Source organism: Rattus norvegicus, chromosome 13 (assembly GCF_036323735.1).
Source record: "Rattus norvegicus strain BN/NHsdMcwi chromosome 13, GRCr8, whole genome shotgun sequence".
NCBI classification, from domain to species: domain Eukaryota; kingdom Metazoa; phylum Chordata; class Mammalia; order Rodentia; family Muridae; genus Rattus; species Rattus norvegicus.
In genome coordinates this window covers 99,016,834-99,030,551 of record NC_086031.1, presented here as the reverse complement: position 1 = coordinate 99,030,551, position 13,718 = coordinate 99,016,834, and the positions used below count along the sequence as shown (strand labels likewise).

General features: G+C 43.7%; 1 protein-coding gene across 3 annotated transcripts in view; it reads left to right on the top strand.

The window, feature by feature from the left end:
• Positions 1 to 13,718, top strand: part of Mark1 (microtubule affinity regulating kinase 1) — a 105,272-nt gene that overhangs the window by 56,447 nt on the left and 35,107 nt on the right. For 2 of the 3 annotated variants that reach the window (XM_039090282.2, NM_053947.2), the window contains exons 4-5: positions 11,987 to 12,035; positions 13,175 to 13,240. In XM_039090282.2, coding sequence (XP_038946210.1) covers positions 11,987 to 12,035; positions 13,175 to 13,240 — 115 coding nt within the window. Of the gene's footprint in view, positions 1 to 9,371; positions 9,524 to 11,986; positions 12,036 to 13,174; positions 13,241 to 13,718 lie in introns of those variants that run through there. The other variant, XM_039090284.2, reaches the window with a different exon arrangement.

The window sequence follows — 13,718 nt, the reverse complement described above, 5'->3', positions numbered from 1 at the left end:
GCCTCATGTACTCAAAATACTTGAAGTTTGGAACTTGAATTTTCGATTTGGGAATATTTGCATAGTCTTTAGCAAGATGTATCTTCCATATGAACTGCCTTTAATTTGTACCAAATTGGATTTTATATCAAATATTGTGGACTATTTTATATGTGTGTGTCAGTGGGTTGTACATACCTATGTGTGAGTATGAAGCCCTTCTGTGGAATTAGAGCTGTTTGCAGGATGCTGTGTGGGTGCTGGGACCCAGACTGTTCCGTGATTACACTGTTAACAGCACTGCTGCTAACCCCTGAGCCCTCTCCCCAGCCCCGAGTCTTGAGGTCTGTAGAATTCTTCTAGGGTAAAACCCTAGTTCTGCGTAACATTCTCTGTGGGCCTGTCTTAACATTCTCTGTGGGCGTGTCTTACAGTCTCTGTGGGCGTGTCTTCTTTGGGCTCTTCCTTCATGCAAGTTCCTCCTAGACATCAAACCAGAGTAGACAGTGCTCCATCAAGGCAGAAGCAAAGCAGGAAGGGAGAAAGAGCATGGGATTGGGATTGTCTGGTAGCCAAAGCTGTCGTTTCGTTCATCCAATGGGAAACCTTCTCAGACGTAAGCTTTTAGCATTTAAAAATGAGGCGGGCTGGAGAGATGGATGGCTGAGCGGTCAAGAGCACCGATTTCTCTTCCAGAAGTCCCAAGTTCAAGTCCCAGCAACCACATGGAGGTTCCCAAGCATCTGTAATGGGATCTGACGCCCTCTTCTGGTGCATCTGGGGACAGTGACAGTGTACTCATATAAAATAAAACAAATCTTAAAAATATTTTTTAAAAATGAGGCAGCTGTTTGAGTGTATGAGCTATGAATACTGTTTCTTTGTGGTAAAATAATATCCATTGAGATTTCAGTAGCATATAATAGGACCAGATGACAGACGTGCTACATACGTGACTTTGATTCCTAAGAGAAAATCTTACAGGAAATTCTCGTTCTCTGTGATTGCCTACAACCCCCATGATTGCTGTGTAAGACTGGAACTTAGCATTTGTGCAGCAGAACCTTCTTTCCATTGGCCTCAGCCAGGCAGCTCTGTGTCCCATGTATGCATTCTCTGTAGAGAGCTGTCTCTTCGTTAGTTGGCCTCCTTTTACACTTGACAGCCAATGAAACTGCGGAGTGTGACGCATCTGTTTAGTGAGGACTTGGGTTTGCTGGGCTCCTTTCCCGAGACCGTGAGCTGATACCGTACTGACATGTTATAGTCTCTGGGGATGTCTCTTCTTGTAACACCAGCTTTCACCCAACCTGGATCGACTGTGTGAGTGACAAAAGGTCCTCCCTCTGGACCGACATCACCTGAGCCTGCTCATGTGCCAGGGACTCCGAAGCACACCAGTTGCCAGACTGCACTCCGGGCCTCGCCCACCTCCCACACACACTCCATGGATTACTCCGTAAATGGAGTGATGTCAACTGACAGTTGGAATTTCTGCCTCGTCACCCAGGAATGTGGCGCCCAAACTTGGTCTTTTCCAGCAGAGCCATGCAAGGTCATATCGAGTTAGTTTCACTAGTTGGAACATTTGACCTTGAAGCTGATCATTGCTGCATTTGTCTAAATAACTAAAGATCTGCCTGCTGATGAAAATATCTGTGAAGAGCCTGCTAATCTTTTTTAAGATTGTTCGTTTGTTTATATAAGTGTTCTATTTCACGCATGCCTGCATGACAGAGGAGGGCATCGGGTCCCATTGCAGATGGAATCTCTGTGCTAGGACATAAGAGACAGCAAAGGTGTAGAAATGTCAGAAACTGAGATCTCGAGAACACACTTTATTGACCAGCTCATCCAGTTGCTGCCAGTGTTTTGTGGTTTGAGCACTAGATGAGAGTTTTCCAGTAATGCCTGGTCCTCTCTGGTGGCCTAAGTAAATGTCCCAGAGCTTCTGTAAAACAATCCCTGCCACACTGAAGAATGTGCTCACTGTGAGTAAGATAGAACCAGGTAGTATTCAGTAGAAACCAAATATGTAAAAAAGACCACAGAGTTACTGGCTAATAGTTCAATCAAGACAAAAAACAAAAACAAAACAAACAAACAAACAAACAAACAAACAAAAAAACCCAGAAGTTCTTCAGCAGTATTTTTTTTTTTAAAGAATGAAATATGTACATGAGTACACTGTCGCTGTCTTCAGACACACCAGAAGGAGGGCATCAGATCTCATTATAGATGGTTGTGAGCTTTTGGAAGAGCAGTCAGTTCTCTTAACCACTGAGCCATCTCTCCAGCCCAGCAGTGTTTCTTAGTAGGCCTACCCGTCAGATGTGTTGAAATGTCAATTACTCTGGTGTGTTCATCAGATTTATAGCTGAGTGAATCCACACATGTGCTGGATGTTGGCCCATACGGCTCTTGTTACATGTGAGGCAAGATTCTGCAAGGATGCTGCTGCCACATACGTTAGCAAGACATCCCTGGTGCCCACTTAGTCACCGCTCCGTCCACCAGGAACTAGCAGTCAGCAGAGCATCTCTGACCTTGATCTGGTTTTAGGCAAGATACTGAAAATAAGGATGATCATGAGATTATAACTGAAAGATATTTTTTTCACACTGCAAAGAAAGTGTCGTGTTTCACACTGCGATGGATTTTGAGGGGGAAAGTGTTCGGGTGCTCTAGAAAGTGATATCAGTAAAATTACTGTATCTGCCTTAAATATGAGCTGTGTATTCACAGGAAGGCCAGACTTTCTGAACTCAACTGGGTTTGAGTTTATTGTGCCCTCTTAGATGTCAGGGAGAGCATGCAGTGACAGGTCTTTGACATGTTTCAGTGTGCACACTGCATCCAGTTATGAAAATGCTTGCAGAGAGAATGCATCTAATGAGCTTATACTGAGCATTTGTTTGTGTCCCTCAGATTAGGACTCCAGCCTTTCAGATAGGCAACTTGTACACACCATTAATCCCAGCACTCAGAACACAGAGGCAGGAAGATCTCTGTGAGTTCAAGGTTAGCCTGGTCTACGCAGTGAGCTCCAGAACAGGCAGAACTATGTAAGGAGATCCTGTCTCAAAAACCCAAAACAAAACAAAAAAGACTCCAGTCACCCCATGTCTGAATGTCGGCGTGAAAAGCTCAGCTTGCCAGCGACAGGACAATGTGTGTAAGTAACATGTGAGGCTCTGTGCAGCTTGTCCATGGGCCTCTTCTTCTCTATTCCCTTCTTAGAGAAGGTAGCTGAGTATCAGACTTCACCTACTGGTAAACCCTGAGTTTGTCCCTTTACCTTAGACTACCTTAAATCTTGTTGTAATCTCCTCTTCAAGACACCCCAACTACAGAATTGAACTTGTGACCTCTCCTTACCTACCTAATGCCCCCTCACCTCACCATCCTGTGGCCTCTCTGTGAACAGCACATGCCCCAAGATCATGTAAGCAGTCAACCTCAGAAGCACTCCAGTGGCTCCTTTGTCTTCATGTTCACCTGAGGGTGGCTGCCCTCTTCCATGTGACCTGTTCTGGTCTGCCATTTGTCTTCCTGCAGACACATATTTAATATGCTACCCTTTGCTTACACTCTTAGGAGTTCCATTTTCGGAAGCTTAAAAGTCAGCCCCATTAGTACACTGCCCACCAGGACTACAGCTCTAAAGCTCTTCCCTCCCCATAGTGCCCCATCCCTCCAGCTTCAGTGTTCAACTAAGCTTCTCATTCTCTTCGTCTAGCTACCCAGCCTTTGCAGCTTTCTCTCCCCCTTGCCTGACACCAACTCCCCTCCTCACTTTGTTCTTATACATTTCAGTCTGAGTCACCTCCTCGGAGAAATCGTTCCTGTTCTCCACGTCAGTTTTCAGTCGCCTTACTATACTAGGACCAGGCGCTCGTAACTAAAGAATCATTTGGTTCTTTGGCAGTAGTTTCACTGTTGGTCTGCCAGTATTCTGAGAACCTTAATGAACTTCTTCTGATCACTGGGCCTTTATTAACTGTGAAATATGTATCTACTTCTACCATGGAAGAGTTTTCTCTTGAGGGAAGTGGAATAGGCTAGGAATCTTAACATCATCAGAAAACTTTAGCTTGGCTATTTCAAAAGTTGTAGCCCATTTAGTTCCTTTAGGAATGTTTCACCTCCCACATGCAACCAGCTAGGTCTGCCTCTCGATTCCCACCCCAGAAGCCTGCTGCATTTGCACTCATCTTCCCCCATACCTCCCTCTAAGTCCCCTCTTTCCTTCCCACAGGCCTACCCTGTGCCTACTGGATAGAATTCCACCTTCCTCAGGACCTCTCCCCTGCCCATGACATAGGCAGGCTCTGCTTCCTCCTACCCTGTAGACAGTCTGTCTCCTTCACAACTGGCTTCTCAGAGCTGCTGGATAGGCCATTGCTCTGCCTGGAAGTTCTAAACTAGCCAGGGCTGTATATAGAGAGTTATAGGCTGCCCTGGACTATGTGAGACCCTTCTCTAAACAACCAGAGCAAAGCAGGAAGAAAGCAAACAAAAAGAAGTTAAATGTTATAGTGCTACTAATAGTAGTTTTATAAACTATCTGATGGACGTCTCAATAAGTGCCTGAAGGCTAAAAATGAAGTGACGTATTGATCCCAAAAGTTATGAAGCTGAGCATCCAATCAAGAGTGTTCTGTTAACGTAGGCACAGCATGTGTATGCTTTCCCAGTGAACGAGGCTTCCCAGTGGATCTAGGAACTAAAAGTCACCTGCAGGGTAAAACAAGCCCACATTTCAGTTTATTAATGGGCCAAAACTGCTGCCAAGGATGCAGACAGGATTATTACAAATTGCAGTGATGGCATTACTACAAAATGCATTTCTGTCCCTCCTAAAGTCACATCAGAATGAAGTATTTAAAAAGTTAAGAAGGTTGTGCTCAAAGATACCACCTCCTTCTCCAAGCTCTGTTTACTATAAGTAAAGTCACCCAGAAAAAAACAAGTGACTACAAAAATCATCCTCTGTCTTTAAAGTAAGTGAGTCACAGAGAAGTCCTCTGGCATGAGGAGACCACAGGTAGCATGGCAGCAGGTCTGACACATTCTGGCTGACCTTGATGAGAGTCTGTTCATAGAATTAGGATGATAGGCGACTACTAGGCCATGTCCAAAATCTACTGGTTTGAATACAACAGATGTCCTACCCCCTCCCCACCCCACACCAGGCACAAAAGAATAATAAGCAGAAGAAATGGAAGGGATTGGAAGGAAAAGAAATTAGCTGAGAGGAGAAAAAGGAAATTCTCCTGGCTGAGGCAAGTACTGATTGGCCCTGTGGAGCTTTGCTGATACTGGCCTTGGCCTGAGAAGGAAGGACTGAGTAGAACAATATCCAAAGGGGTTGGTGGGTGACTTCAGCTACCTGGAGCAAAGCCAGGAATCTAGAAGGAAGTAACAAAGGCCCTGAACAATTAGAGTAGCTGTCTGAGTCCACAAAGTAAAGGCCCTGCTTTATAGACAAGGCTTCCTTTAGTTCTTGTAACACAGTTGTAACAAATATTGACTTTACCATCCAACTCTCAGCAGACCTGAAACATGAAGCCTGAAGGGACGCAGCTCTGAGAACTCTCGCTAATGCGTATGTGCCGGACACATCACGGTGTCACAGCTTGAAATGAGAAAGAAGGAAAAGTCAGAAACTCGAGTAGTTTAGAACTGAAATCCTGTGAAAACACTTTCCTTACTTGTCCCCAGGCAAATGATGCAGAAGGGATGGTGTCAGTGATACTGTCTGTCAGGTGCAGTCTTACTTCCCTGTGAAAGCTCTACTCCTCTCCCCCTCCCAAGGAAAGGCAAGCACTGGTAAGATTGGTATCCTGCTCGTGGGGTGCTCTCTGTTAAAAGATGCCTAGCTCACTGGTTACTGTCCTGCTCCCTCCAACTTGGAGGGTTTCTGCAGAAGACTGCAGCCATTAACTTCTGTTCACCATCCTCCCTTTCCTGTGCCCATCTAGGAGACAAAGAGTCTTAGGCAGGTACTGATGAAACTTTTTTAGATTTTGTTGACACAATGTATTCATTTGGCCAGAATTTTCTAGATTCAGGATGAACTATTAGTCTATTAGTGCTGCCTCTGTAACAACATCCCACAGAATAAATGGCTTAAATGGAAAGTTTATTACTTTTCTAGGCTGGAAGTCCAAGAGGGCAGTGTTCGCAGGGTTGGTGTCTTCCCAGCCTTTTCTCCTCGGCTGCAGATAGCCGTCCTCTCAGTGTGCACAGGTCTTGGCTTCTGAGCCCAGCTCACCCTCAGCAGCTCTTCCTCCTAAAGACACTGGTCATATTGGCCTGTGACTTCATGTAACCTGAACTCTCTTCTTAAGAGCCCGTTCTCCGTGAACCGTCACGCTGGGAGCCAGGAACACACTCTGGTCCATATCAGATAGTGGCCATATGCAGGCAGCCAGCATGTGTGTCTTTGAGTGGAGGGATGGTTGATGGGCAGGATTCTGGCAGTCCATTTTCTATAGCTAATATACCATACAAAACATCAATGATCTTCTATGATTATCATCGTTTTGACTTTGGTGGTTTGAGTAGGAATAGCCCATAGGCTCATGTATTTGAATGATTAGTTACTAGGGAGGATAACTCTTTGAAAGGATTAGAAGGACTAAGAGGTGTACCTTCGTTGGAGGAAGTGTGTCACTGGGGTAGGCTTTAAAGATTCAAAAGCCCACACCAGGCCTAGTCTCTCGTATTGCCTTTGACCAGATTGTAGAACTCACACTTACTATTCCAGCACCATGTCTGCCTGTGTGCTGCCATGCTCATTTCTTGATGATAATGGACTAAGCCTGAACTGTAGGTAACCCCTCTCATTAAATGTTTACCTTGGTCATGGAGTCTCTTCACAGCAGTAGAGCAGTGACATTAGCCAGCATGCTCCCAGCCACGACATACCTCCATGATCTTAGTTGTTAAAACGTTCACATTCTCTGTCCAAATCAAACGTTAAAACAATATGTTTAAGGTATCTTTGAGATGTAGGATCCCTAATAGCCATATATTATTGTTTTAATTTTTAAAAATTACTTTCTGATCAGAACTTGGGCTCTACCTATCTTTTATACATCCTCTCCAGGTGGAATTGGGGTGTTCCTTTAAAGTATTATTTTTGTTAGTTTTTACAAAATTACTATCCAAGATTTATCTGTTTTTGATAAAACAGCTACATTCCAAGTTCCAATCAAAGACTAAAAACTGATAAACCCAAAATGTTGCACAAAAGCCCAGCTTTTTTAGTATCTATCTATCAATCATCTATCCATCTATCTATCTATCTCCGATCTATCTCCTATCTATCTATCTATCTATCTATCTATCTATCTATCTATCTATCTATCTATCTATCTATCATATCTGGTACACTGTAGCTGTCTTCAGACACAGAAGGTGGCACTGGATCCTAATACATTTGGTTGTGAGCCACCATGTGATTGCTGAGAATTGAACTCAGGCAATACCCTTAATGGCTGAGCCATCTCTCCAGCCCCCAAAACCCAGCTTTAAAAAAAAAAAGGCCTAAACAGCTAGATGAACAGAAACTCATCACTGTGGAGGAGTGTCTTGAAGGGCACACAGCTCATCAGTTCCCTCAGACAAGCCATTCTCAGAGATCCAGGCATCAGGGCTGGAGAGGTGGCTCAGAGGAAATCCTGCTCCCCCACAGAGCACTGCATTTAGTTCCCAGCACCACCCTTACTGGGCAGCTCACAATTACCTGTGACTCTAGCTTCAGGGGATGAGACAGCCTCTTCTGCCTCCCATGGGAACCTGCACACACAAGGCACATGTAAGCATATTTAGACACATACACACAAAATAAAATAAGTACTTTTATAAATATGCAAACATTAATCTGCTCCCATCAGCCTGACATGCCTTAGCCAGTTTACTTTTAAGAAAAACTGCTGAGCTGGCAGTGCTTTTTATTAAGAGTAACTATTGCTCTCCATGTGGCACTGTTGTCTTGTTCTGTAACTTGGCACACTCTCTCAAGGAAGAAGAGGGGGTAAAATCAGGGAGCCCAAGGATCGTGCGTATGCCATGGATCCTGGACCAGTCCCTCGGCACAGGCAGGGCCTGTGCCACTTAGAAGCAGGGCTGCAGCTACGGTGTGGTGTGGGAATGATGCGGTTATTGAAAGAGTAGGTTAAAGTAGGGGAAAGCTTGAAAATGATACCGAATTTAACATTTAAATTGAACGCATAAATATATACTCTTTGACCAAGGTAGGGTGAACACTTCTGTAGCTTAAGTTTTCTGGTTAGAAGTGTACCTTATTTAGCATGGATCACACTTACAAAGTTTGAGTGGATTTGTTACTATTTCTAGTTGTGTTTTATTTAGGAAACAATCTGCCAATAAAACCCTATATTTAATTTTAATCATTTACACTCACTTGACCCACACCTCTGCAGCAATTCTATTAGTGACTCGTATCTGGGGCTTTCAGATTATTCACTGTTGTATTAAAATACGTGGTTTATGTAAAATGTAATTGTGTCAGACTCCAAGGCAAACCCCAGTAGTACCAGCCTCCCAGCAGTCACTTCTTTCTGTCAGCCCTTCCCCAGATTCTGGACAGGACAGAATTTCTTCAGACAGTAGCATGGGGGAGGTAAAGGGATCTTAGTCCCACAATTACGTTAAATGATAGGAACTGGCATGCTCACTTAAACCCTAGGGCAGTGGTTCTCACCCTTCCTGGTGCTGCAACCCTTTAAGACAGTTTCTCATGTTGTGGTGACCCCCAACCATGAAATTATTTCGTTGCTACTTCATAACCATAATTTAGCTGCCATTATGATTGGTAATGCAAATATCTGATACGTAACCTCCAAAGGACTCACGACCCACAGGTTGCGACCCACTGCTCTGGAGGTTAAGAGTGCTGGCTCAAGAAAAATAGTAAGCTAAAATTTTCAGTTATAAATTCATGTACATGCCCTTCAGAAACAAAAAGAAGGGAGAATACTGATTCTCTGCAGAGAACTTGTTCTGGAGATGAGCAGGACAGGACCCAGTAGTTCCAGGAACCAGAGGAATGCTGGGTGCTGAAGTGATGTCTACCTTAAAGCAAGAGTGTCCTGAGAGAAGGTTGGAAAGGCAGCCTCGGTCACACATGCTAAAGCTGTTGGGAAACGTCTGTGTGCACTGCCGAGTGTTGGCCTTGAATTCTCGTGGGACAACCAAGTAGAATTACTTAACCATAAATTCAGGTATAAAACCATCATTCTGAATGAGTCTAGAGTCCGCAGCGAAGTGCTGGTTTTGAAGCACAGTGAATCACAGGAAGAGCACACTGAGGGGGAGGGGCCGAGGTCAGGGACTAAGAGCTGACAGGAAGAGCACACTGAGGGAGGGGGAGGGACCGCGGTCAGGGTACTAAGAGCTGAAGGTGCAGATGCTCCTGTGAACACTGAAAAGAAAAGGATTCGGCAGAAAACCAAGCCCCACAGAGGAGGAAAGAGGCGGAGGGTGTCTCCAGGCCTCAGTGTGCTGAGGAAAGGTCAGTGGAGGCCAGAGGCAGGGTCATCTCAGTCAGGCCAGGCACAGTCATAGTGAACTTGCTGCATCTGTCTCCTCTTCACCCACACAGAACTTTCAATTCCTGAATTTACATGTGAGAGACTGTTAAAATGAATTTAAGTGAAAGCGTGTGGCTTATATGCGCTCTCTCTCTCTCTCTCTCTCTCTCTCTCTCTCTCTCTCTCTCTCACACACACACACACACACACACACACACACACACACACACACACACACAACACACACCCCACAGAATTATTAAAGATATCTAGGACAAGCCTTTTTCTTTTTAAAGGCATCTAGACCTAAGTGGTTTTTCAATTGGGATGTATTTTTATTGTATTTCATATTTCATTTTGTTATTATGTGATATGACCACAGACTAAAATGTGTCATTTCCATCATTGTCGATGTACAATTTCATCTACATGATTCCCTCAAGGCTCATCCGTGTTGTATGTTGACTTCCCATCGGAATTCTCACATGTTACTCCTCCGATCACCTGTTTGAGCCCTCCCTTTCAGTTCTCTTGGGCATGTGGCCCATAGATTGCATGGCAGTTCTTTTTAATTCCTGTAGGACGACTGTTCTGCATGTCCTGTGTCTTTCCCATAGTATCCTCTTAGCTGACACTCTGCCTGCTGTGCCAGAGGGCTCTGAGTTCTCCCGTTTCATGCAGGTTTGTTCTGTCCTATCCTGTCTTGTATGACAGTGGTCATCCGAATGGGTGTCAGGAGCCCTCACTGGGTTTGAGTTTATTCCCTAATGACTAATCATAGTGAGCATCTTTCCATGCTCTCTTAGGCTTTAATAAATCATTACAGAAACACCGCTTGTGCTTACGCTAAATTTAGGTTTTATTCTGACAAAACATGTCTTAACAGATTTATTTTAAGTTGCCAATTTTTGGTTCTATTTTTTTGAACAAATGCTTGGTTTTGATTTTGACTAACACTTATACAAAACATAAAGGAGAAAATACCAGATCATGCTCCTTTTTAAATGTCATGTTTTTTTTAACATTTTATTATTTATTTGTGTGTATGTTCATGTGTGTCATGGTGTGTTCATGGAAGTCACCGTAGGAGTGCGTCTCTCCTTCTACCATAGGTACTAAAGACTGAACTCGGGTCATCAAAATGGACAGCAGGCACCCCTGCCCACTGTGACCATACCATCAACCTGACCAATCATACTCGTGAAAACTTGTCTGTGTAGTGTTTTAAAGTTAAGGGGAAATAAAATTTAACATTCATGTCCTTTCATTTTATTTAGCATGCTTGATAGTCTACCTCTTAGAGCTGGAGAGATGGCTTAGTGGTTAAGAGTACTGTCTGCTTTTCCATAAAACCTGAGTTCCGTTCCTGGCATCCACATAGTGATCACATTCACCTGTAATTCTAGTTCCATAGGATCTGGTGCTGTTCTCTGACCTCCTTGGGCACTGCACACATGTAGTGCCATGCATACACACAGGCAAAATACAAAAAGAATAAAGACATCTGACTTTTGTTTGTTTGTGCGTTTGTTTCTGTTTGGTGTTTTTCATGAGAATGTTTCTCTGTATGGCCCTGGCTGTCCTGGAACTTGCTCTGTAGCCCAGGCTGGCTTCAATCTCAAAACTAAGTAAATCTTGGGGGCTGGAGAGATGGCTCAGCGGTTAAGAGCACTGACTGCTCTTCCAGAGGTTCTGAGTTCAATCCCCAGCAACCACATGGTGGCTCACAACCATCTGTGATGAGATCTGATGCCCTCTTCTGGTGTGTCTGAGGACAGCTACAGTGTACTTATAATAGATAAATAAATCTTTAAAAAAAAAAAAACTAAGTAAATCTTTTAAAATAGCCCTCCCCCTTCTCTTCCTCCTCTTCTTCCTCTTCCTCCTCTCCCCCATATTTCAAGACAGAGTCCCTCTGTAGCCAAGCTTATCTTAAACTCGCTGTCTCCTTGCCTCGGCCTGTATGATTTTGGATTATGGATGAGCAGTTCCCACTGCACTAGGCTATTTTACTGTTACTTGATATTATCCTACAAGTCTACTTAAAGCGCACCTGAATCTTTCACAGAGTGTTGGGTCAACCAGAAGGATTGACTTGGAGGAATCTGACCCACGATGTAGCTTCACTGTCATTTTCTCGGTCTTTTCTTCTGCTTCTGTTCCTGAAGAGACCTTGAAGACAGTGTAAGTTTTGCTATGGATAACTTCACATACAGAGACAAACCTCTCCAGTCCATCTCGTCAGGGTCTTTGAGAAACCAGGTCTCCATGGAATTAATAGAGAGGGCAGCGTGCTAATTACACAAGGGTAGAACCAAGAAGCAGATCTCTGCTTAGGTTCTCTGCTCGTGTAAGGAAGTGATTGTTACCAAATGGAAGTGCAGCTGGTGTCTGCTTGAGGTTTTCGGTCCTTTAACCAGGAATCTGTCTTATCTTTTTAACAGTTGTTCCGAGAAGTACGAATAATGAAGATACTGAACCATCCTAACATAGGTATGAAACCTATACTTACAAGCAGTGACAGTTTCCCTGCATTGAAAGGCATTTGAACGTGCACGCTTTTACTGTCGCTCTCTATAAGAGAAGGTGAAGGTCAGTGAGGGTGACTCTTGGTGCAGTGGCACGGAGGCCGGCAGCTCACCTCTGCTGCTGCCTCCCTGCTTGACATCACACTGCAGTGCACTGGGCTCCTGCACACAGACGCTCCTCGCTAGATCAGAGTGCGTGCCACCAGCTAGAAATAGAGAAGAATTACATAGAACACTTGTATGTAATAGACGCTTGAGCTTAATGTACTTTTGACAGGCAAAATAATGTATTTTGAAGTAAATAAGATACTAATTTCAGTTTTACTGAATTGTATTAGTAAGTCTTGATTTTGCCCCTTTTACAAATAAACTTATCGATCAGGCATGCTATATAAAATCACTTGATTCTAAATAGTAGCAAAGATTATTTTTAATCTACTTATTTTTAAGCATCCTCTCCTGCATCTCTAAAGGTTTTCTTTGTGTGTAGCCAGTAATGTGGTTATTCCTGCTGAATAATGTCCACTGCGTAAGCCAAGTCTATTCTCACTAGAAGTTATAAACGCCACATAAACATAAGGTTTGGATTTTTACTAACAGGTTGTATTATCTTATTATTGCACCATCTCTAAGTTTTCATTCCCATTCTGTCTTCCTGACTTTAAGACACATACCCCACCCCCACCCCCACCCCCACCCCCACCCCCACCCCCACCCCCACCCCCACCCTCACCCCCACTGCCCCTTGTTGTCATTTTGCTTTTGTTTTTTGAAACAAGGTTTCTCTATGTAACCCTGGGTGGCCTGGAACTTACAGAAATCCACCTCCCAAGTTCTGGGATTAAAGGCATGTGCTGAAAATATTCCTTTTTTATGGCTTTTTCATCTCAAACACTGTTTTAACTCTAATAGACTCCAAATCACTTTGGTAAGGTGTAAGTAGTCTCCTCACATAAGAGAAATGGCTCTTGAGTGACTTTTGTTTTGAAGTTGGAATGACTCAGTTTAGCAAGCATTGCAGTTTTCTACTTACCTTTGCCCAAGGCTGCAGAAGGAACCCCATTTGATGCTGCCAGTTATAGACTTATATTCCTCTTTTTTCAGTGAAACTGTTTGAAGTTATTGAAACAGAGAAGACGCTCTACCTGGTCATGGAATACGCAAGTGGGGGTAAGACCGAGTGGACCCGGAAAGCTTGTTCTCTCTGATGGACACAGAATTGACGGTTCCTGGAAGTCGCTGTAACAGCCATGCCTTCACTGCAGTCTGTAGTTACGGACAGATCCTTTAATGACCTCTTCCCGAAAGTTCAGTGTTTGCTTTCAAGACCTGCCGAGCTGATGGTAGAAATAGAACTGTGGCTTATTTCAAAGTTACTTAGGGATTTCTAGAATTTGGTTTCTCATCTTTTAAGTGTTTTGATTTGGTTATTTAAATATTAAAACAGCATTTGATTTGTAGTCCTTGGCTATAAGCAGAAAATCCCAAATGTGGAGTGGATTTAATAAAATGTATGGTGAAAGTGTACTCTAGGTCAGATATTTATTTAAGTGACTACTTGTATGTGGCTAATCTAATGTCCCTCAGTATTAAGTACCTACTATGTATGAGGGGCTACACCAAGGTACATGCCTAACCGTCAGATCCT